Source organism: Mchenga conophoros, linkage group LG22 (assembly GCF_057382185.1).
Source record: "Mchenga conophoros isolate Kocher_MC1m ecotype Shallow Benthic linkage group LG22, M_conophoros_male_GT1.1, whole genome shotgun sequence".
Lineage (NCBI taxonomy): Eukaryota > Metazoa > Chordata > Actinopteri > Cichliformes > Cichlidae > Mchenga > Mchenga conophoros.
In genome coordinates this window covers 30,862,551-30,884,541 of record NC_140546.1, presented here as the reverse complement: position 1 = coordinate 30,884,541, position 21,991 = coordinate 30,862,551, and the positions used below count along the sequence as shown (strand labels likewise).

The window sequence follows — 21,991 nt, the reverse complement described above, 5'->3', positions numbered from 1 at the left end:
ACTCAGTTGTATATAGTATTTGTATTTGTATTCTATTTTTATCTTATTGTATATTTATTTTATTTTATTCTACTGTATATAGTATTTTATTTTATTCTATTCTGTACAGTTGTGTACTGTATTTATTCTTATTGTATTCTAATTTTTGCCTCATAACTTTTGCACTGTCCACTTCCTGCTGTGACAAAACAAATTTCCCACGTGTGGGACTAATAAAGGTTATCTTATCTTATCTTATCTTATCTTATCTTAAAAACTAACACAACGCAGAGTCCGGGGTGTAGGGAGGCCCCTGCACTGGTTGGGTTACATGACAATGATGTACACTGTCTTGTTGGTATATATGCACAAGTCTAATAAACTTAAACCTACACCATCCTCCATATTCTGGTATTCTAAATCGTACTTAGCAGAAACCAAAAGACTGCTTGGTGGAGTTAACCTCCTAAACTATCTACAACACATGGTGGAAACCTGACATTAAGGCTACGTTCACACTGCAGGCGAAAGCGCATCAAATCCGATTTTTTTGACCCTATGCAACCCATATCCGATCATGGTATGACAGTGTGAACGGCACAAATCCGATATTTTCAAATCCGATCTGGGTCACTTTCGTATGTGGTACTGAATCCGAAACATATCCGATGTTCCAGAAAGCGACTGCTGTGTGAATGGTCAAGTCGCATTAAATCCGTCTTTTACGTCACTGACACAAGACAGACACCAATTATCAGCGCCAGAGAAGCGCCTGATAAGACATCGCGAACGCTTCCTGGCCATCCGGTGAAACTGCTGGGAAGACAACGTTGGAGAAACGTTAACATTTTATTTGGACTGCATAATCTGCAGATTCTGACAGAAATGTGCAACTATCATTTGAAGCACCGCTCCTCTAAAACAGCAATAAGGATAATTATTAGGTTATTTACATTATTATGTAAATAACAAAATAACTTATAGCAAAAATTGGGAAACGTAATGTCCGAAGTCAAACAATATTGTTTGCTCTGGGTCTAAACAGAGCGCGTTGTGTGTGACATCTTCTTTTGCGCATGCGGGCCGCTTTGAGCGTTCACACTAGAGCGCGTTTGCTGTTGCATTTTATTTGTAGTGTGAACGAGCAGACAAAAAAATTGGATTTGATCAAAAAATCGGAATTGAGCATTAAGACCTGCAGTGTGAACGTAGCCTTTGACAGAGAAGACTAAAGGTGAGAGAAGTAATATTAATATTTTCTCTCAATACATGATGATTCCGTTTTTACAGAACGGTTGGCAACTCTAATAACTAATTGTGAATAAAATAAATCAGTAATATCATAGCACCCGTCTAGCAGTATAAAAAATCCGTCATGCTAGCTGGTACGCAGTACGAGTTATTTTAACTGGGAGGAAATAAAAATGTGAAAATAAACTACAACTAAACTTGGTTTATATCTGACCCACTCAGACCAACTTCTCACCTGCCCCTCGGACCGGCCGCGCCTCATGTCTCTCCTCCTCCTGCCTCCCTTATCCCTGATCCACCTGCTGGCCTCCACCCCTTGCTAATGTTACTGAAACTGTGGAAGCTCCGCCATAGAAAACAACTGAGTTCTCTTTACACATCTGCCAACATCTGGCCAATCTGGCCACCACCTGTCATTGTTTATACCGTTACAAAAAACAAAGCAAAACGAAACGAAAAATCCCCATCTGCCCACCAGGCAAATGCCCAGTATGCCCCGTGGCCAGTCCAGCTATGCTCACGACTGCTAGTACTGCTCACTACTGAATTATACTGCTAATTGGGAATAAAATTGATGAACGCCAGAAAATAATTTGGATCATGTCTTTATGAGACGTAATATCATCACCTGAGCTCTGTAAAGCTATTTAAATATTGCTAGATTATTGTCCTCCCTTAACAAACATGCTACTTCTATCTATACAGAAACTTGGTGGCTTACTGTGTAAGTCACATTTATAAGGAAAAGATTCATAATCAGGGAAGATCATAATCGGGGTATGTCCACATTAATAAGTGACAGAGAGCGGAACTAACAGCCCTCCCGTTGTTCAATAAAAATGATTTAAATATAGCTCATCCGAGGGTTACTCACACTTTAACGATGGTATGGAAACCAAAGGATCCACAGAGAAAATGTGTTTTCTTAAATTGTGTAATCTGTAGTCTATGAGGCAATAAACCAGCTTTGTCCCGGTGTGACTGATTTCGAAATGGGTGGTTTCCAAACTCGAACATGGGTACGTGAGGAAATCCGCGCAAACTACACCTCTCCACACCTTTGTCAGAGATGACGGTATCACGTTCCCTGGTAGCAAACGAGTATGTCACGCTTGTTACCTGTGAGTGAAACGGTGAAAAAGCTCTCACCGATAGAGTCTACGCATCGTTTGTACGTGTATTATATGAAACTGAACCAGAAAGCAATTTCCTCGTAGATCGGGTAAGTCATTTATAAAAGTATCATATTTTACCAGATGATGCGGTAAAAACAGCTTAATCTTCGCTGATGTTATTTTCTTTATTATCTTATAAGTGAATAGAAATGAGACATGGCTAAGTGTCTTGTAATGTTGCTTTATATGACTTTCTAAACTATAACTTGTTACACTTTGCTGATTATATCACCACACACTCTGTCTGCAGATTGTTAATGTTTCCCAGTCAAACATCTAGAATGATTTCAAAATCAAAGGTGCTGGTTTTCCTGCTGTTTTTCACTGGTATTGGTGTGTATGTCAAAACGGGCTACCAATTGACTCATTATGCTGTGGACCAAAAGCTGTGTGCTTGCATAAAATGTTTATCAGAGGATAAGCAGTTGCTTCTGGATCGATCGAATAGAAGTGTTCAACCATTTTTGACTGCAAACATAAACCTCTCACAGAATGAATTCAACTGGTGGAAGGTAAGTAGTCACCAGGAAAGGATAACATTTTTACACACCTCCCTCCAGCTCATTTGGTCTAACAACAAAGTTTATTTGAAATGTCTGACAGGATTTGCAGGCTGAAAGCCGTAGCTTCAGAGTTTATGAAACAACAGTGGCCAACTTGTTTCAGATCTTCCCACAGAATCCAGATGTTATACAACCCAAATATGACCACTGCAGGACTTGTGCTGTGGTGGGTAATTCTGGTAATTTAAGGAGATCGCATTATGGACCGCTGATAGATTTACATGAAGTTGTCATAAGGTACTTTCTAAGCTAAAGCAATTTTTCTTTACCATTAAATTCAAATTCAAATTTTATTTGTCACGTACACAGTCATACACAGTACGATATGCAGTGAAATGCTTAGATATGCAGTGAAATGCAGTGAAATATCCCCTCCTACACAAAAGATCCAAACTGATGTGAAATATATCCCTTTGTGCTGTTTAGAATGAACACTGGTATTACCAGAGGCTTTGAAAAAGACATTGGAAACAAGACAACTCATCATGTCATGTATCCAGAGAGTGCTGTGGATTTGGATGACAACACCCATTTTGTACTGTTTCCCTTTAAGATACAGGACTTTGAGTGGCTCATTAATGCCTCTACAACAGGATTTACTGGAAGGTGAGTTCTCTTTTTCAGGGCTACATGCACATGTATTTGACATTTATTTAACGAGACTCAGTGTCTCATTTACAAGAGACCTGTTTTAGACAACATAATTAAATGAAAATAATAAAATAGAAAAAATAAAATAGCAAAATCTGCCTCATTAAGATCAAATTCCCAGTGATGAAAATCAGCACTGGGACGTCTTTTAAATCTACAAGCAAAATCAGTTAAGCGAGAGAGCTCAAAGTCTTTCTGTAATGTATTCCACTAAGACAGACCTCAAATGATGGCACCTTCTTAATAAGCTCACTACAAACTGATTATCCTGAAATCATACTATGACTACATTTTTATGCAACATGCAGACAGATGAAGTGTCCTCATAACAACTCATCTTACTGTAGTTCATTTACGTATGCTTTTGTACTGTTCTTAGGATTGTGACTTAATATAAAGTAAAAATAAAAAAATTAAATAAAGACTCTTAATGCTTGTTGAAAAGTTATTTTATGTAAACCATTTTTAGGCAGTTGTGCAGCCACTAATTTGGGCACATGAAAATCATACAATCATTTTGTACTTTATTTTGTTTCAGATAAAATATTCTGATTTCATCTGAGCTTGCCCAGCTTTCTTCTTGGTCCCACCAATGCCACCCCATTAAAAGAAAAAATAACACTCTTAGGTTTAGATGTTACAGTCAGCATACACTACCTTCTTCTCTCCCAGCTGCTAAAATTACCGACACCTGCTACTAAGCAAAGTATCTCAAAAGATTTCCCCTAGATCGTCTTGCAGTACAGAATTTACATCAAATGCAAAAATAGAATGCCACTGCATGAATTCAACATGTATGCAGATTAAAAGGATTTGGCTGATGGATGTAGTGTGAGATGAAATAAGGTGAATTTCTGTATCAAACCATTACTCTGATCCTTCTCCATGTTCAAGACGGACCATGCCTTTTTTAGCTTTGTTTTTGTTAAACACCTACTTCATATTTTTCAATGTCATGCTGTTTCCAACAGGTCATATATGCCAGTGAAATCAAAGATCAAAACTAACAAGGATTTGGTGAGTAGCGTCAATGGCAAAGCTTCCTGGTGGCAATGGTAATATTTAAAAATAAAAGCTGTTTAAAGGCTCATTCTAATTTCTAACAGGTCATGGTGGTAAATCCAGCTTTTATGAAATATGTACATGAGGTTTGGCTTGGAAATAAGGGACGTTATCCATCCACTGGCTTTATGGCTTTGATTCTTGCACTTCACATTTGTGATGAGGTAAGTACAAAGTTTTGTGAATGGTTAAATTGCAGTTCACATGCCCTATGAAAGTGAAAGCTGTCGCAAGTATTTTTGATGTGTCCCCTTCTTAAATTGACTAGACTACAATCTAGAAGACATTCCTTCATGGAAAGCTTTTTAGCTAAACCTCTCAATAAGAGGTTTTGTCATTGTATACTCATGGTAAAATCATGGTGTTTCCATTTAGTGCTCATGTCGCTGTCCAACTGTTCATTTCATTTTTCAGCAGCCATTGTTTGGATTTTAGTTAAAAAAGGGACATTTTGTTCATGCATTTGTTTCCCATTCATTCATATGTTCATTTTTTGTCTTCCTAGGTTAATGTGTTTGGTTATGGCGCTGACAGTGATGGAAACTGGAGTCACTACTGGGAAATACTCACAAACAAAAGGTTAAGAACTGGAGTACATCCTGGAAATTATGAGTATAACATCATCCAGCAACTAGCTCAGCAACAAAAAATTAAGTTCTATGAAGGCCTAATGAAAAAAATGTGATTGAATGCCATACACTCAGTAAGAAAAGAACTGAAAGCCAAATGGATGTGTATCTTGTTTGCTTGAGAGTTATATGTGTTGTTGTAAAATGTAAGAGCTATATCTTAGAAGTGTGTTTTATTGCTGGTAAAGAGTAGCATCATAAGTAAATGATTATGATGGTAATGTTTAGTCTTCTCAATTGAATGGAATAGGCCATAGGAGAACATTGTATTTGGATAGCTTGAACCAGAACTAGTGATGGCCAAACGAAGCTTTCTGAAGCATTGAAGCTTGTGTTAAAAACGGTTCATTAATCGAAGCAATTTAAGATAGTCCTGTCTGGTGACATCTGGTGGCCAAAAATATGAAGAACGTCTTGAATGTAGAAATTAAAGTGTACTGCTTCATTATTATGACTGCCCACTTTACAGAGTGGACTTCACAATTCTGTCTGATAATGGGCTACCCTTGTGTTGCTTTGAACATGTATTTTTTGGCTGTTTTTTTTTCTATTTGTTTAATAAATATATTTGATCAATAAACTTCTTTTTAGTTAAACATGTACCATGGTGTGGTTGCTCTTTGCTCGATGTTGGTAAATACAATAGATTAAAAAATACATGTAATATATATATATATATTAGGGGTGCAACGATATTCGTATCGATATTGAACCGTTCGATACAGTGCTTTCGGTTCGGTACGCATATGTATCGAACAATACAAAATTTGTAATTTATTTTATCAACTTTCCTTCTGACGATGCTGTCTGTGTTGAGCGCTCAGTGAATCTGCATTCGACTACTCCGCCTAGGGTCGACAGTGCAGCCTAGGCGGAGTAGTCGAACGCAGATTCACTGAGCGCTCAACACAGACAGCATCGTCAGAAGGAAGAGCGCAGGGCAAGCTAGCGAGACAGAAGTTAAGCTCTCCTTACAACATGGACCTCCCCCACTCTCATTCAGATCTGGCGTTTGCAATTATTTTGGTTTTCATGTGACGTATGACCCTGAAGGTAAGCGAGTCATGGACTAAAGTAAAACAGTATGTTGGATGTGCCATGCAATGCTCAATTACATGGGTGGGAACTAGTGTGTTAGCGCAGTTAGCTCGTTAACGTGTTGGCCGTCTAGCCCCATGCACGGGGCGATCGGCGGTAGCTCGTTAACGGAGATTTGCCGTGTTGTGGCGTTAAGGTCATTTCAACGAGATTAACCTGAAAGCACTAGTGGGAACACAACGAATATGACTGCACATTTACGCCGACATCATCCTAGTGCAAAGACAAGTGGAAGCAGAAAAAAAACAAGCAAGCATGCTACTAACTTTAGCCGAGTCATTTAGACAGCTGTTTAATATGCTGCTGAGAATATAGCCCAGAAGAAGCGGATAGTATAGCTTTTATTTTGGAAAGAGACATTTCTCTGTAATAAACTCTCTTTTCCAAAGATGAGTGATTCCTCAATCAGATACAGGGCTCGCAATATCGCTAGCCCAACGTCCCGGGGCTAGCGATTTTTTCAGTCGGGGTACCAAAATCTATCTCTGCCCTGCCCGTCGGGCTATCGTAGGAAGGAAAAATATATGTCAATGCTTTTGCATTCTTTCGGAAATGTAGCTGGGTAATTATGTAATTGGCATCGGTGAGCCACTGTCAATATGTGACATATTGAAATCGCGTTTGAATTTGCGCTTTTTTTTTTGCTTTCACTTTGCAATCGCGCGAACTGTATAGAGAGCGACAGCACTGATCTGTGAGTGATGATAATTTGCGCACCAATTCCTCTGACATCGTCTTATTAATCGTTAGCTTACTATGCAAACATGACAAGTGAAATCTCCCGCAGCTTAAACATGTGAGAGGTTGATCGCGCAGAGAATCGCTGAGCTTATGTGAGTGCGTGTGTAAAAGCAGCAGGATTTATATTTGACTACGATGACCTGGATGACTGAGAACCTTCACAGACAGATATATATTTTAGTTCTGCTGAGCCAAATAAGACAGGTCAGGGTGAAGAAGTGACAGCCAAAGAAAAGCTTACCACAAAACGGAAAAGTTATGACAAATCAGACTATAAGGCAAAAAGAAAGTGCAGCTTTATGGTTTCATGGACAAAATAATTTCTGTGGCTGCAATATGACGAGCTAAATAACCAGGGCTGCACATAAGTGGTCCGCAGGTGCGCATTCGCTGTCAAAATAAAAAACACGCACAAGGTTAGGGTTAAATTTAAAAACTGTACTTTTGAGTTAAAATATATATTTATAATTTTAATAAATGACAAATTAAAAAGGCATGAACATTTTTTTGTATCGAAAAAATATCGAACCGTGACACCAAAGTATCGAACCGAACCGAACCGAACCGTGAATTTTGTGTATCGTTGCACCCCTAATATATATATATATATATATATATATATACACATGTAATATATATATATATATACACACATAGATATATATATATAGATATACATGAGCGAGACAGGTAAATATGAAGGCATGCTGGCTCGGACGTCGCCCGGATCAACAAGGTCCGCGTCAGGTGTTGAGGAACCAGGGCACCCTGACGAAAAGTGGGCTACTGGAACAAGAAGGCATCGGTGGGCAAGAGACGAAAACAGGGCGTTGTTGGAATGCTACTACGCAAGTAACCCCGGCGGAAGCGGCTACATGAATAGGATGATGGACCTATGGATTCTTCGATACCCAACATCCACAATGACGGCGAAACAAGTAGTAGCTCAGTGTTCCAACATTCGAAAGAAGGGACTGCTCTCACGTCTCTGCGTCGGCGTTTGCGGCCTCCAGGGCCAGAGAACAAAGGCGTCTCAGGTGAGATGAATGGGGGGTCTGCAAACGGAGCGTCCGTGTTGCAAAACTTGAACTCCGGAAAGTTATAAGAAAGACCGTCTTTTATGTCCAGTAAGGTTTGTCGGTCGTACACAAGGAGACGTGCTACTCGTGAAAAAATGAAGGAAAAGTAAAATTAAACACAGAAAAAAGCTGTTGCTTGGGGGAGCTCGCGACGAGGCTGCCATACTCGGCGCCATCTTGTTCAGTAACCGTGCAGTGGATCCTGCTTGTGCCGTGATATTCAGGACTGCAAACCGAGCAGCATTCACTGACTTTCAGCTTGTTGTGTTTGTGGATATATGACTGACTTTAATTATCCATAAAACCATCACATTCTCTGTAAGTTTAGGGCCAACTATATATATATTTTGGAGTAGAGGCTTTAAAAACCAAGTTAACGCTGAAAGTACAAACATCACTAATGTCACATAACTTTGCCGACATGCGGCCAACAGTAATGTTTTAATGTTCTTCATTATTAAACATTCGCACATAAATAAGTGACATCATATTCAGTACTTACTTTCACTCTTCGGCCGCTCCCTTCTGCCGTATTTTGCAGCAAAATTATCCACACCCACCGCCGCGCTATGGATTGTGGGATATATGAGACCACGAAGCGTGCACCGGACCACGCTTGATATTTGGGGAAATCGACGGTGTATTTGGAGTATGCATTTGAAGTACACTTCGAATTGGGACAGCCGTCATCGCGTGGCTGTGACATAATCGCACTCAAAATGCGTACTTCAAGTGTGCAGTCTCTTAATTGGGACACAGCCTGTGACACCTGTGCTGTAATTGTGGTTAACTTCTGCCTTCTGTCTATCAGCATTGCACATGCACGAAGGACATCCTGTTTGTACAATAATCCAGTCTAGAAATAATAGATTCATTAACAGGTTTTTCTTTTTTTTTTTTCTTTTTTTTTTTTGCCTGTCCCGTTTGGCTCTTTTGCCATCAGAATTGTTGTCTAAAGGCAAAGAAAGATGCCCAACGGATTTACTTTACCAAATTGACCATCCCAGCCTTGCCGTAATGGTCCATTTGATTCACCTTTTATTGTTTATTTTATTTTCGCTTACTGAATACGGGACAGACTTGACTGGGGGAAAGAAGGGGAGAAAGAAAGAGGGAAAGAGAAACAGCTGAGAAGAGGGACGGGGGAGAAGGGCAAAAAACAAAAACCAACAGAATGAGCAGAGAAAAAAAAAGAAATAAAAAATGCATATATCAATCACCTGGATCACCTGCTGAGAAAGAAAAATGAAAACAAGCAGAAGAGAACAAGAGTAATAGAATAAACAGCATCACAATGATATATGGGAATATGACAGTAAATACTAAATATTAAACATTATTGTGCAGCACATAAGATCAACAGAACACAGTGTGCTTTGAGGTAGGAGCCAAAAAGGGTGTAGTTTGTGGGTGTGATCACCCGTGTGTACACCTGTGAGCATGGACGCGCTTGTTTTTTTTTTTAAAAGGTTCCTTCATGTAATGATCTGCTAGAGGGTGTGGGGGGGCCACAGCCCCGTCCTCCAGGGCATGAAGCAGGTATGGAGGAGATCAAAACTCCAGACATCCAGAGGCCCCCAGAACACAAGAGACCAAGGAAGACCAACAGAGGGGCAGCCGCGCCACTGACCCAGAAAGAGCTGAGGAGAGTCCCAGATGAGGGCTCAGTTAGCAGCCGCGGAGCAGAAGCCAGGGGGAGTTGCAGTGACGCGCCCGTGAGCTCCGCCGGCAGCCAGCCGTGCCTGAGTGACCGAGCCCCAGGCCGAGAGGCCGGGGGCACCCCACCTCCGAAGTGGCCCGAGCGAGCCCCAGGCTCCAGGCCCCGATAAGCGGCCACCAAGGAGTGAGCCGGTGTGTACCTGGACGCCCATCCCCGGACACAAAGAACCACCAACGCACCGATGTCTGAGGGAGTCCGCCACTGGCAGGGGAAGTGGTGGTAGGGGGAGATAGGCCTCCAAACCTTGGAGGGCCTAAGATGTCCCCAGAGAGGTGGCACCTGACACCCAACCTGACATATAGACACAGAAATACAGGCACACACAGATACAAACATCCATTCCCACCCTCATGCTCTCATATGCACTTACTCCACACTCAACCAACGTGGAGACAGACATAAAGAGACGCTGTACACACGATCACACTCCCCAAGCATACTCTACAAACCGGGTCTAGGTACCCTTGCCCCTGGAGGGGGGAACTGCACCCAGACCCTGGTGGTGTTACCCTTTTCCCTGCGGTGGGGGGAGGCAGACCGCCCCGACTCCGCAGCAGCAGGGAGGCCCCACACTCCAGACCGCAGTCGGACGGCCAACTCCTCCTCCTAGCCCCCCCGCTCCAGCAGGTCGCAGAGAACGGGGGTGAGAGAAGACTCCAAACCTCCCTCCACCCGCTCATTGTAGTGTTGATGCATGTGTGCTCTAAGGTGCATTTAAAACCCAGGAGGGCATGGAGCTACCTGCCAGAGAGCAGCAGGTAAGCGCATGGTCCCTCCTGCTAGCCCTCAATGTCTACGTGTATTTAACATTGAGAGGTGGGCAACGACGCCAGGGGTGGGGTGTACACCCTGATGGTACTTTGGATTCCGTGTATCGTGCCCACCCCCAAGATCCTATATGTATGTTCAATGAGAGTGTGAGTAATGTGAATGTCTAAGTTGTGGGATAAAATTGAGGCAGAGGCAGCCAGAAGGGGACGGGGGGGGGGGGGGGGGTAGCCTCCTCTGCACCCTGGTGACATACCCCTACTCCAAGGTCCTGCATGTGTGGGTGGTTGTGGTGGAGCGGGAAGAGGGAGGCAGCTGGAGATGGGGAGGGAAGGAAGGGAGGGGCAAGTGACCCCTCCCTGGGGCCAGCTCCCCCGCTGACCCCAGTAGGCACCCCCATACTCCGCGACCCGCCAGGGAAAGGGGGCCCAGGCCCATCCAGACTGGGGCCCAGCGCAGCAGCGCTTCCCGGCCCCACAGAGCCCGGGTCAGTCCACCCAACCCCACCACAGAGAAAACTGCACCCACCCCGTCATCCACTCATCTTCCAGACTACATGAGACAATAAACACCCAGGCTGAGATCTTCCTCCACCTCTCCTGTGTCTCCCCCTCCTGCAGAGAGAGCCCCTGAGGAGAGGAAAGCTCCTGCGAGATGTGACAATCTTCCCCACCAGTGGCTCGATGCACCGGCGGCACCCTGCTCCAGGGCTGGGCCCCCATGCACCCACCCGCCCACAACCCCGGCAACGCACCAACCAGGACCCAAGCCCCCAAGGCCCGGCCCGGGCCCCAGCCCAGAGACGGAGCGCCCCCAGAACCTCACGCCCATCCCGGACCCACCCAGGGGCAGCCAGGCTACCAGGTCAGTAACCCACGTCCGTCAGCACAGACCCTCCCCTAGCCCCGCTGCACGCAGCCGCGAGGAAACAGTCACCTGAGAGCCAACAGAGCCCCTAACCGGACATGACCGCTACCCCGGGTTGAGCCCTCCAAGGAAAGGAACCATTAACAGGTTTTTCAGACAGGATATTTTTAATACTTTTAATATTGATATTTTTCCATTTTAGAGATATTGTGCAAATGCAAGAAAGAATTCTCACTCCATGGACTTGTTGCCACTGATTTCAGTGTATGTCTTCTCTCTTCTCTGTTTCTTAGCGGGTTAAACATGAGCTAAAGGCGAGAGCCTAAAAACCGGCTCAGGGGAAAATTTACTAGGTTACACGTCACTTTGTATGAAATGAAAAGAATCACTAGAGGTTCACAACAATCTGTGAAACTACACTGTGAGATACTACCAGTAGTACTAACAAAAATGCTATGAACATTTCTATAAGTCACTTTGATACCAAGAGTACAAAGAATCACAAGAATACACTGGATTTTCTAAACAATGAGTGTTTGTTTCAGCTGTTTGATCAAAGACTGCTGTCCTGAAAGAGCAGGCAGCCAAAATTAAAGTTTCCGTCTTTATAGGACACTTGCAAACACTGGACAGCTGCTTCATCCAGCCATGCTTCACAAAACCCAAGACATTTACATCTAGAACAAATAAGAAGAGTTAGGATTAAAATCAACTGACCAATTTACAACTTAAAACCACTCATAAATATTTTGTTTTACATCTGATTGCCTCAAGGCCTTATGACATCCTCCTTGAACATATAACAGTGATGATCACCTCTTTTATTGAATTTTATTGAAGACAAACAAGCTGATGAGTAAGATAACCAAAAAAATGTGAAACTCTGTTATAGAGTCTGACAGCTGCTGGTAAGAATGACCTGCGGTAGCGCTCCTTCCTACACTGTCGGTGTAAAAGTCTACTGCTGAACGAGCTGCTCAGTGCTCGTACAGTCTCATGCAGGAGGTGGGAGGTGTTGTCCATGATGGATGTTAGCTTAGACAACATCCTCTCCTCCCCAACCTGCTCGATGGACTTCAGCGGACAGTGCAGGACAGAGCTGGGTCTCTTGGTTAAGTGTTCCCCTGTCCCGCTCTGCTATTCGTATGTATTATTGTAGGGTCTACCTTACAATATAAAGCACCTTGTGGCGACTGTTGTTGTAATTTGGCACTATATAAATAAAATTGAATTGAATTGCTATTCCACCACTCCAGCAGACCACAGCATAAAAGAGAGCAGATGCCACCACAGTGTCGTAAAACCTCCTTAGAAGAGTGTTGTTCATCGTAAAGGATTTCAGCCACCATAGCAGGTGGAGACGACTTAGACCCTTTTTGTAGAGTGCATTTGTGTTTGTGGACCAGTCCAATTTATTATTGAGGTGAACACCCAGGTAATTTTACTGCTCCACTGTTTCACTGTCCAAACCCTGGATGTTCACTGGTGTAATAGGGGGTGGCTTTTTGCTGAAGTCAATCACCAGCTCCTTCGTCTTGCTGGCATTAATGTGAAGATGGTTCTGTTCACACCAGCTGATGAAGTCACTGATAACCCCCCTGTATTCCAGTTCGTTTCCCTCCGACATCCGACCCACAATGGCGGTGTCGTCTGACAACTGTCCATGTCATAACGGAAGTCTGCCGTGTACAGGCTGAAGAGGAAAGGGGCGAGTACTGTTCCTTGTGGGGCCCCCGTGCTACAGACTACCACCTCAGACACACAGTCCCGCAGCCTCACATACTGGGATCTACTGGTAAGGTATTCAACAATCCACAAGGACAACTTATGGTCCACTCCCTGTAGCTTTTCCCTTAGCACTGAGGGCTGGATTGTGTTGATGGCACTGGAGAATTAAAAAACATGACTCTCACAGTGCACCTGGCACTCTCCAGATGAGAGAAGGCCTGATGCTGCATTTAGATGACAGTGTCATTCACCTCGATAGGTTTCTCCCGACTAGTGGGCGAAGGTGGTGAATTATGATCCTTTCCATGGTCTTCATCAGGTGTGAAGTCAGTACAACGGGTTTGAAGTGGTTCGGCTCCTTGGGGTATGTTGTCTTTGGGACTGGCACCATGCAAGAGGTCTTCCACAGAACGGGGACCCTCTCCAGACTGAGACTGAGGTTAAAGATGTATGTGATAACCTCACAGAGTTGATCTGCACAGTCCCTCAATAGTCTGGAGCTGATTCCATCCAGACACGTGGCCTTCCTGGTTTTCATCTTCCTTGGCTGACTCCGCACCTATAGTCAGCTGTGATGGAGAGGCTGCAGTGTAGGGTGTGGGTGGTTAGCTCCTGATGGGGGGAGGAGGCAGTAGAGTCGTTGAAGGAAAAAAGGGGGCAAGTGAGGTGCTGTCCACTACTCTGTGAAGTCACCAAATTAGTGTTGTAATGCTAATGACCTTGTTAAGAAAGGGGGATGAGTGGAAGACAGCACTTAACACGGGTCAAATTCCCTCTCCAAGTCCATAAAACACATGTAGACATGCATGTAAGTCACTTCTGATGAACAACAACTCAGTGTTTTGTGATGCTAGGGAGGCAATAAAACCAGTGTAAACCTGTTCAGATTGTGAGAGTGAATTATGAGTTAAAGAAAATAATCTTGTGGATAGAGGTGAAAAGGAAGAAATAAAAGTATCAAATTGGGTAATTTTAGGTCAAATGTGAGTCATTATGATGGGCGATATTTTTATATACGGAATGGCAACCAATATGTAATGAAATGAAGAAATGTATTGCTTGAAATGTATGTGCCTCACACTGTGGTTTAATCACTAAAATCTCTCTCCATGTTTTCCTTCTACATTTATTGATTCATTCAAATATACTTGATAAGAAAAAATGTGAAACCTTTATTAAAGAAATCTAGTATGAGACAAACTATATAGAAATGTGAGATGTGAATGAATAAATGAGAAAACTGAAACAACTGCCATCTGCTTTTAAAATAACCACATGCACAAAACAGTTCAAAAGTGAAGAAAAAATAAAACCAAGGTCATATTGTTGTCTTTGGATTATCTAAGGTAATCTGATCTAATTGTTCATAAGGAACGAGGTGGAACAACATATTATCTTACACATGTGCAAGCATACCTAGTCACACACCAACCGTTTTAAAAACTCTGTAAATAGCACCTGGGACATTTTCTATTGTGGTTACACTGTCTTGACAGGCATTTCAAAAGTTCAGTACACCAATTGTCAGCTCATATAGTAATAATAATAACAAATTAAATAGGAACAGGAGCTTTTTGTGAAATACCTGCTTGACTGCACACAGCAAAAATGCCAGTGTTGATTTTTCAGTGTTAGTAGATTTCAACAGAGTTCCGAGTTAGTTCAACACTTAATCGAGTTAAAATAACACATCGGGAGTTGATTCCTGAAAAGTGTAAGTGTAGATTTTAGTCGTTACTGCATTTTAACACTGTGGGTGTTAAATTAGACCACACCTTCATTTCATGTGGAGCTTCGCAATCCAGAATCTTCGGTCGCCATTTTTTCTTGCTGATGCGGTAAGTTTTATTCGGTTAAATATTAAGTTTTAGATTGATGTTAGAACAAGTAACATGATAACTAGTAAAAGAAATAGTATTTATATCAAAATACATCATCTTTAAGTGTCATATTTGAATTTTAACTGTTTTTGTTAAGCTGGGCTACTGCTAGCTAGAACTCTGCAAAGTACCAGTTTCTTTCCTAATATTCATTTAGCATAATCTGGCTATTGGCAGACTGTAATGAATATTACATGTTAATATATTTCACAGTTTTTATTAAATGCCTTTTATTTATTTCCGAATTAAACTGCCAAAGCCTTAGGGTCAGTGGTCTCAAACTCGCGGCCCAGAGGCCACTCGTGGGCCAAAGGCCACTTGCGGCCCACGTCAGGTGAGGTGAAGAAGTATAATGCAATTTGGCCCTTAAAGTGACTTTTTTTTGTCATTAGCCAAAAATGATTTAATATAAAGGCAATGAGGGCAGAGTGTTACCGGCCCTCATGGGTAGTGTAGTCCGTGCTGCGGGGAGAACGAGTGGAACTGCCCCTCCCGTTGTGTGTTTGAGCGCGAGAGAGGGAGAAAGTAAGAGCTGTTACCGATGAGAAATGGAAGAAGAGAGCATGTAAATATAATAATAACCACTGCCGCCAAAATGAGTGCCTGGTTGTAAGAAAGCTGTTAAGATTCGACTGTACACTGTGTTCGCTGACAGTAAAGCTACAAGCCCGACAACCCAGCGTATTGGCCAGAGGTGTCATTACCACGGTTCAGAGCCGCGGACCTGGCCGAGGTAACAAGAGAGTACAAACATGTGGAGGGATTGGCTTTGTTAGTTCAGTGAGAGTCAAAAACTAATGTGTACACTTATTTCTGCATTTTTATTTTGTTAAATATGAATAAAATTACAGCAGAAGTGCTGCAAAGTGTCTGACCAGAAAGAGAGGACCATTGTGTTAATTTGGTAGTTCAATTAAAGGCATCGGTTAGTTAAGAGGGAGAGGGGGGGATGCGTTCATATTTGCAGTTTTGTCTTGTTATACAATATTTGAAATTTAAAAACAAACAAACCAAACGCTACATTGTCAGGAATATTTGTGGGGAGGGTTTTTATCGCTTAAAATATATAAAAAATAATAAAATAGAAATATGGTTCCTACTAACCCCTGTGATAGTTGAGAGAATACTGTATTGCAGTCATGTTACACAGCTTGTACTACTTAAAAAAATGGATCAAGGATGTTTTTCTTAACAAAATTAATTTTAACTCAGTCTAAAGGGACTAGACATGCTAGATATTTTGCAAAGAAATGGTGTTATATGCTGGACCTTATTTTACTCTTGGCAGGTGGTGATATGCTGGTTCCCGAGAAGAGATGAACTAATCAAAGTCAGCTTTTCAAGACAGCCCCAAGACTCTTCGCAACTTGTGTTCAAATGTGAGGCCGTTGTCAGGTGATAAATGCAAGGAAGAGGCACTCAACTGACATGAAACATGTCAAAGACAACATGAAGGTGACATTTCAACATAGGCAAAAAGTGGTTCAAGAACCTGCCATAGCTTCTACTGTCCTGGACCTTTTCCCAAGATTTCTGGATACACCTGGCTTGGTAAGGCATAAAATAATTTAATGACTGCTTTGTGGTTCCTTTGTTTGTTTTCTTGTTAATGTGTTGTTTCTGTTGTTACACTTTGTGTTTAAGATTGACCAAGACTTCACAATGCTGTTTTTTGGGGAGGAAGTGTCTGGTAAGTTCCTTGCAAAGTGGCCAACATTCTTCAAGCCAAGGATCATCAAAGATTGCAAAAATCTGTCCCAGAGTACAGAATTGGATGAGCTGCTCATTTCTGCACAGCGTTACTCTAACGAGGCTGGTAAGTGTAAGTTGGAAATGGTAGATTTTGCATGCCTTTACAGCATTTGCTTAATTCCCACAACACAATATATCACTCATTTCTGTATGGTATGAAAACAAGCTTACAAACATGTTAAACCTGAAATGACATTTAATGTAGTTTGAACACAAAAAAAGTTACATAATCTTACTATTGTTATGACTCGATATCTACTTCACTTGGTGGCCAGAAGATTTTAAGTCTCTAGAAATGAATTTTTATACCAAGGCGCTGGAAAACTGCCTTATTAGAAAAATTATCAGGTGTCTAAAATGTCATCATGGTATTACATAACGTGGAAAAATGACTGCTGTGGTCCTTTAAATGACAGTAATTGTGATGATCTTAATTTCTATTCTGTAGTTTGGGACTGCGAGGCGGCTGCCATCTTTTGCTGCTTCACTTCACTCCAACATCTAAGGGAAGGACGTCTTCAAAGATTAGCACATCAGATGCTGCTCACCACCTAATGAAATTCATCAAGGTATGCTTTTTAGAATTGTATATTTGTCTTTTGATGAGAACAGATGCAAATTATCAACGGCTGATATTTTAAGATGGCAAGGTGATCCAACCTGCAGCAGATGTATCTATCCCAGACAAGCTTGGTGTTGCAGGACTGACATGTCATTGTTTCTATTACAACTAAATGTACACATTGAAACAAAAATAATTGTGCGCGCGGAGTGAAACATTTTAATATTGTCATAATTTCAAACAGCAATGCCTCAACATCAGATTATCAATTTTGTTTAATGTGAATCACTTGGTTTCTTTCTCTCCCTCAGGTGGGAGGTAGCACAGAGGCTTTTCTTAAGGCTGGCCCCACTCAGCCATTCGTCCTGTGGGTTGGAGAAAGAAAGAACATCATCCAAAGTTTCTACCCAAAGTTTCTACATTGTCCTAGATCAAAAGGTCATTCCCTGTGTGACACAGATGGGAGATGCAGGTTTTGACAAGGCAAAACTTTTCAAGGCACATTTTTTAATTTGCCGTGTCCTTTGATAAGGCATTGGACAACTTCTACACATTCATCCAGACCATCAAGTGTATGGCATTGATGTTGGCAGCGTGAAGGACAGTCCTCGGGTCAATGAAACAAGAGGAAGTCTTCACTGTACGGTTTAAAGATATCCACTATTCAGCACTTTGACTGGAAATGTTCATCTGTTACATTTGCAAGATACACCACACAAGTTGCTCAGTGTTATTTAGACATTTGAAGTTCCAGCATGGTTTGTACCCAGGAAAGTTTTTACGTTTGACCTGTGGAGAGCCTGGATGTTCATTTATCTTTCACACGTACTCTGGTTACAAGCGGCACTTATTCCGAGCACATGGAGACTGCGTTCACTCTGAGGTCATCAACAATTTTGAGCCTGTACCTAACGATGGAACCTCTGTTTCACAGCCTGTAAATGTGGCTCATCCCATGACAATAACTACACCAGTTCCAGTTGAAAAAAGGCAAATACTGAACAAGTGCAGCTCTGTTATTGCTCAAGTACAATCATCAGGAGTTCCTGAAAGTACTGTACAGTGTTTAGTTGGTTCATTGGAGGAACTGGTTAATGACATCCATGCACATGCAAAACAATCTGTTGTCGACTGTTTGTCAACTGATACATCAAGAGAAACCTTAGAAAAAGTTGAGGATTGCTTTGATCAGCTTGAAAATCCATTTTCATGTCTTAACACAGAATCTAAAAGGATAAGATATTTTGAGCAAAAATGGAAAATAGTTGAACCCATAGAGCATGTTCTTGGTGTGCGTTTTGATGTACGCAAAGATAGAACAACAGGGACATACAGGCAAGTTCCTGTCAATGATAAATTCATGTACGTTCCTATCATGGGATCCCTTTCATCTATGTTTCGAAACAGTGAACTTTGTAGCAGTTTCCAGAAAAAAAACTAAACATGGAGGGATTGTACAGAGATTTAAATGACGGCTCCTACTTCAAAAATCACAGTTTATTCTCACAACAAGAACATGCTCTCCAGATCCAGCTCTACTATGACGATTTTGAAACTGCTAATCCTTTAGGCTCAAAAAAGGGGGTGCACAAACTTGGTTGTATTTATTTTGTTTTGAGAAATTTGCCACCAGAGTTAAATTCTGTGTTGATGAACATTCATCTTGTAGCCCTTTTTCATTCAGAAGACTTAAAAAAATATGGGTTTGATCCTATCCTAAAGCCACTTGTTGATGATCTAAAGATTTTAGAAACTGAAGGAATGCAAGTGCCCTTTTCAGCCACACCTGTGAGAGGTTCGCTTTTTCAGATTACAGGTGACAACTTGGCTTTACATAGCATTTTTGGTTTTGTTGAATCATTTAGTGCAAACTATTGTTGTAGATTTTGTTTAACTGATAAGACAGAGTTGCAGTCAGTTTTTAGTGAAGATCATGTAGGCTTAACACTGCGTTCCAAAGAACTTCATTACAAACACTGTGGTGCCATTCAACAAAATCCTGCTTTGGCCTCAACATTTGGTGTAAAAAGAAATTGTTTACTCAATTCACTTCGGCTGTTCCATATTTCAGACAACTATGCTGTAGACATAATGCATGATCTACTAGAGGGAGTGGTGCAGTATGAGTTAAAGCTTGTGTTTCAGTACTTGATTAAGACCTCTTTGATATCCTTGAATTCATTGTCACAGAGAATTATAAGCTTTAACTACGGATATGCACAGAGAAGGAACAGGCCAGGTGGGCTAAAACTGGATGACAACAGCAAAGATCTTGGGCTTAATGCTGTGCAGTCATGGTGTCTTTTGCGGAATAGCCCATTGATTTTTGGATATATCGTTTGCAGAAATGATGGACATTGGAACTTGCTACTTTTGTTAGTTCAAATTGTGAACATTGTTTTTTCACCCATTATAACTCATGGCATGACTTGCTATTTGAAACATCTGATTGCCGATCATCACAAGGCTTTCAAATCTCTCTTTCCAGAACGGAATTTGATTCCAAAGCACCACCTAATGATCCATTACCCACGCTGCATTAGAAAAATTGGGCCACTCATACATATGTGGTGCATGAGATTTGAAGCAAAGCACAAGTTCTTCAAAAGATCTGTAAAGAACTTTAAAAATATCACAAAAACACTAGTAAAAAAACATCAGAATCAATTAGCCTTTCATTTTGAAAATTTTTATTTTAAAAGATTACAGTTCGGCCCCATTAATGAAGTCTTGGCCAGCAGCTTAAAAGGCAGTGAAGCACTGAATAAAATGTTTGATGTTTCTTCTATTGTTTCTACAACTTCCTGGGTCAAAAGTTATGGTACAGAATATCAAGTTGGGATGTATGTTTGTTCTGGTGTTGAAAATGAGATGCCTTTGTTCAGTAAGATTGTCAGTATAATTGTTAGCGATTTCAATACTTATCTTCTAACTTGTAAGGTCTCAACAGTATATTTCAATGATCACTTAAATGCATTTGTTATTGAGGATGGATTAGATGTCTTTGCACTGATCTCTGTAGATGATCTGGTGTACTATAGACCTTATGATAGGCAATTTTCAAATGGCACTGATGACAAAATGTACATTGTCCCATACTGTAATTTTGTATGACTTGTTTACTTGTGGTGTATCTGAATACAAAGTATTTTGGAACGTTAATGTCTTGTATTTCTTTGTAATGGGTGGATGTTGGGGGTTAATTGTAGCAGTAGAGATATCAGAGATTAATGGGAGTTTATTGTAATCTGGTGGTATTAATGATTTGACTGACACTAGTGTTAGTGTTAGAAAATTAACACTATTCAGAGTTGAATTTTTTAACACCAGGGCTAGTGTAAAGTACCACCAACACTATTCGGTGTTAATTTTTAACACTTAACACCAGTGTAGAATATTTTTGACACTGGTCAGTGTTACTCAGTGTTAATTTTTAACTCTGTGCAGTGTTAAAATAACACTAGCTCGTTGTTAAAAATATAACACTTTGAAAAGTGTTAATTTAACACTCAAAAGAGTGGACACATATAGACACTTTTCTAGTGTTAAATTTAACACTCACAGTGTCAATTTAACACTGGCGATTTTGCTGTGCAGAGAGCAGAAAACATGATCACATGAACTCAATAAAAAAATGCAGTAACTGAGAGTTCAGTGAGGCAAGATCACTTGAAAGAACTGAACATGATTTAATGGCAGAGAAACTAATGTATTTGGTGACTACACTCCGATTACCCATAACAGCAGATGGAATCCCTGCAGTGACAGGTTTTAGGACAGGACCCCAAGGAGTCTAGATGCTGGAGCTTAAATGGAGCTCTGTGCAATTCAGGTGAGATGAAGACAGGGAGGAGATTGGTTGCACAAAGGGAAAATGATGGAAAGCACAGATTTCAAGCACACAGAGTGGAGGCTCAAAGAAGATGACTGGACTAAGGTAATGAGGATGATTAAAAAAAATAATGAAAAAAAAAACAAAATCAAACCTGAACTCCATTACTTAGCCCCAACCCAGTCATGACCCTTCAAAGGCAATTTGTGCCTCACTTCTTACAAGTTCAAAGGGGGTGAAACAAGTTCCCATGGGTGAGTGATCTTTGAGGTTTAAATCCCCATGAGCACATAAGAACATTCAAAGACTATTCTCACTCTGCTATTGTGAAGATGTACCTTTTAGTCCCATAATGGATCTCAAGGAGATGAGAAGAGGCTTTTGAAGAAGTGTATGGTGAAAAACAAATATATCCTTTATCCTAAAACTCACTCATCCTTTACTCAGGAGAAACTAAGATGAAGCAGCATTAGCTTAATGAAAAGCACTCACTGAGGCACAGATACATAAACAGTCACCAGAGACAGTGAAAAGAATTCATTGGAAAATATTTCACACCACAAAACAAGATATAATATACTTCACTAAGCTTTTTTTTTTATCAACAGATAATCCAGTTTTCTCACTTAGACAGAACCATAAATGCTGTTCATC

At 41.2% G+C, this 21,991-nt stretch overlaps 1 protein-coding gene and 1 long non-coding RNA gene across 2 annotated transcripts; both read left to right on the top strand.

Moving 5' to 3' along the window:
- The first annotated feature begins 2,656 nt into the window (after nucleotides 1-2,656).
- LOC146549716 (CMP-N-acetylneuraminate-beta-galactosamide-alpha-2,3-sialyltransferase 1-like) lies at nucleotides 2,657-5,606 on the top strand. Its single transcript, XM_085261928.1, has 6 exons — nucleotides 2,657-2,917; nucleotides 3,009-3,205; nucleotides 3,395-3,574; nucleotides 4,591-4,636; nucleotides 4,726-4,845; nucleotides 5,187-5,606. Exons 1-6 carry the CDS (start codon nucleotides 2,663-2,665, stop codon nucleotides 5,364-5,366), a joined length of 978 nt encoding a protein of 325 aa, XP_085118054.1. The 5' UTR covers nucleotides 2,657-2,662; the 3' UTR covers nucleotides 5,367-5,606.
- Nucleotides 5,607-16,450: 10,844 nt separating this feature from the next.
- LOC146549715 (uncharacterized) lies at nucleotides 16,451-18,270 on the top strand. The gene is made up of 4 exons (XR_014890573.1): nucleotides 16,451-16,742; nucleotides 16,836-17,007; nucleotides 17,392-17,512; nucleotides 17,817-18,270. It is a non-coding gene; the product is annotated as an uncharacterized LOC146549715 (long non-coding RNA).
- The last annotated feature ends 3,721 nt before the right edge of the window (nucleotides 18,271-21,991 follow it).

Excerpts from the sequence above, each read along its gene's own strand:
- LOC146549716 (XM_085261928.1), top strand. The coding sequence starts at position 2,663 with ATGTTTCCCAGTCAAACATCTAGAATGATTTCAAAATCAAAGGTGCTG. Across the intron at positions 2,918-3,008 it reads ATGAATTCAACTGGTGGAAG|GATTTGCAGGCTGAAAGCCG; the intron begins GTAAGTAGTCAC and ends AATGTCTGACAG. Across the intron at positions 4,846-5,186 it reads CACTTCACATTTGTGATGAG|GTTAATGTGTTTGGTTATGG; the intron begins GTAAGTACAAAG and ends TTGTCTTCCTAG.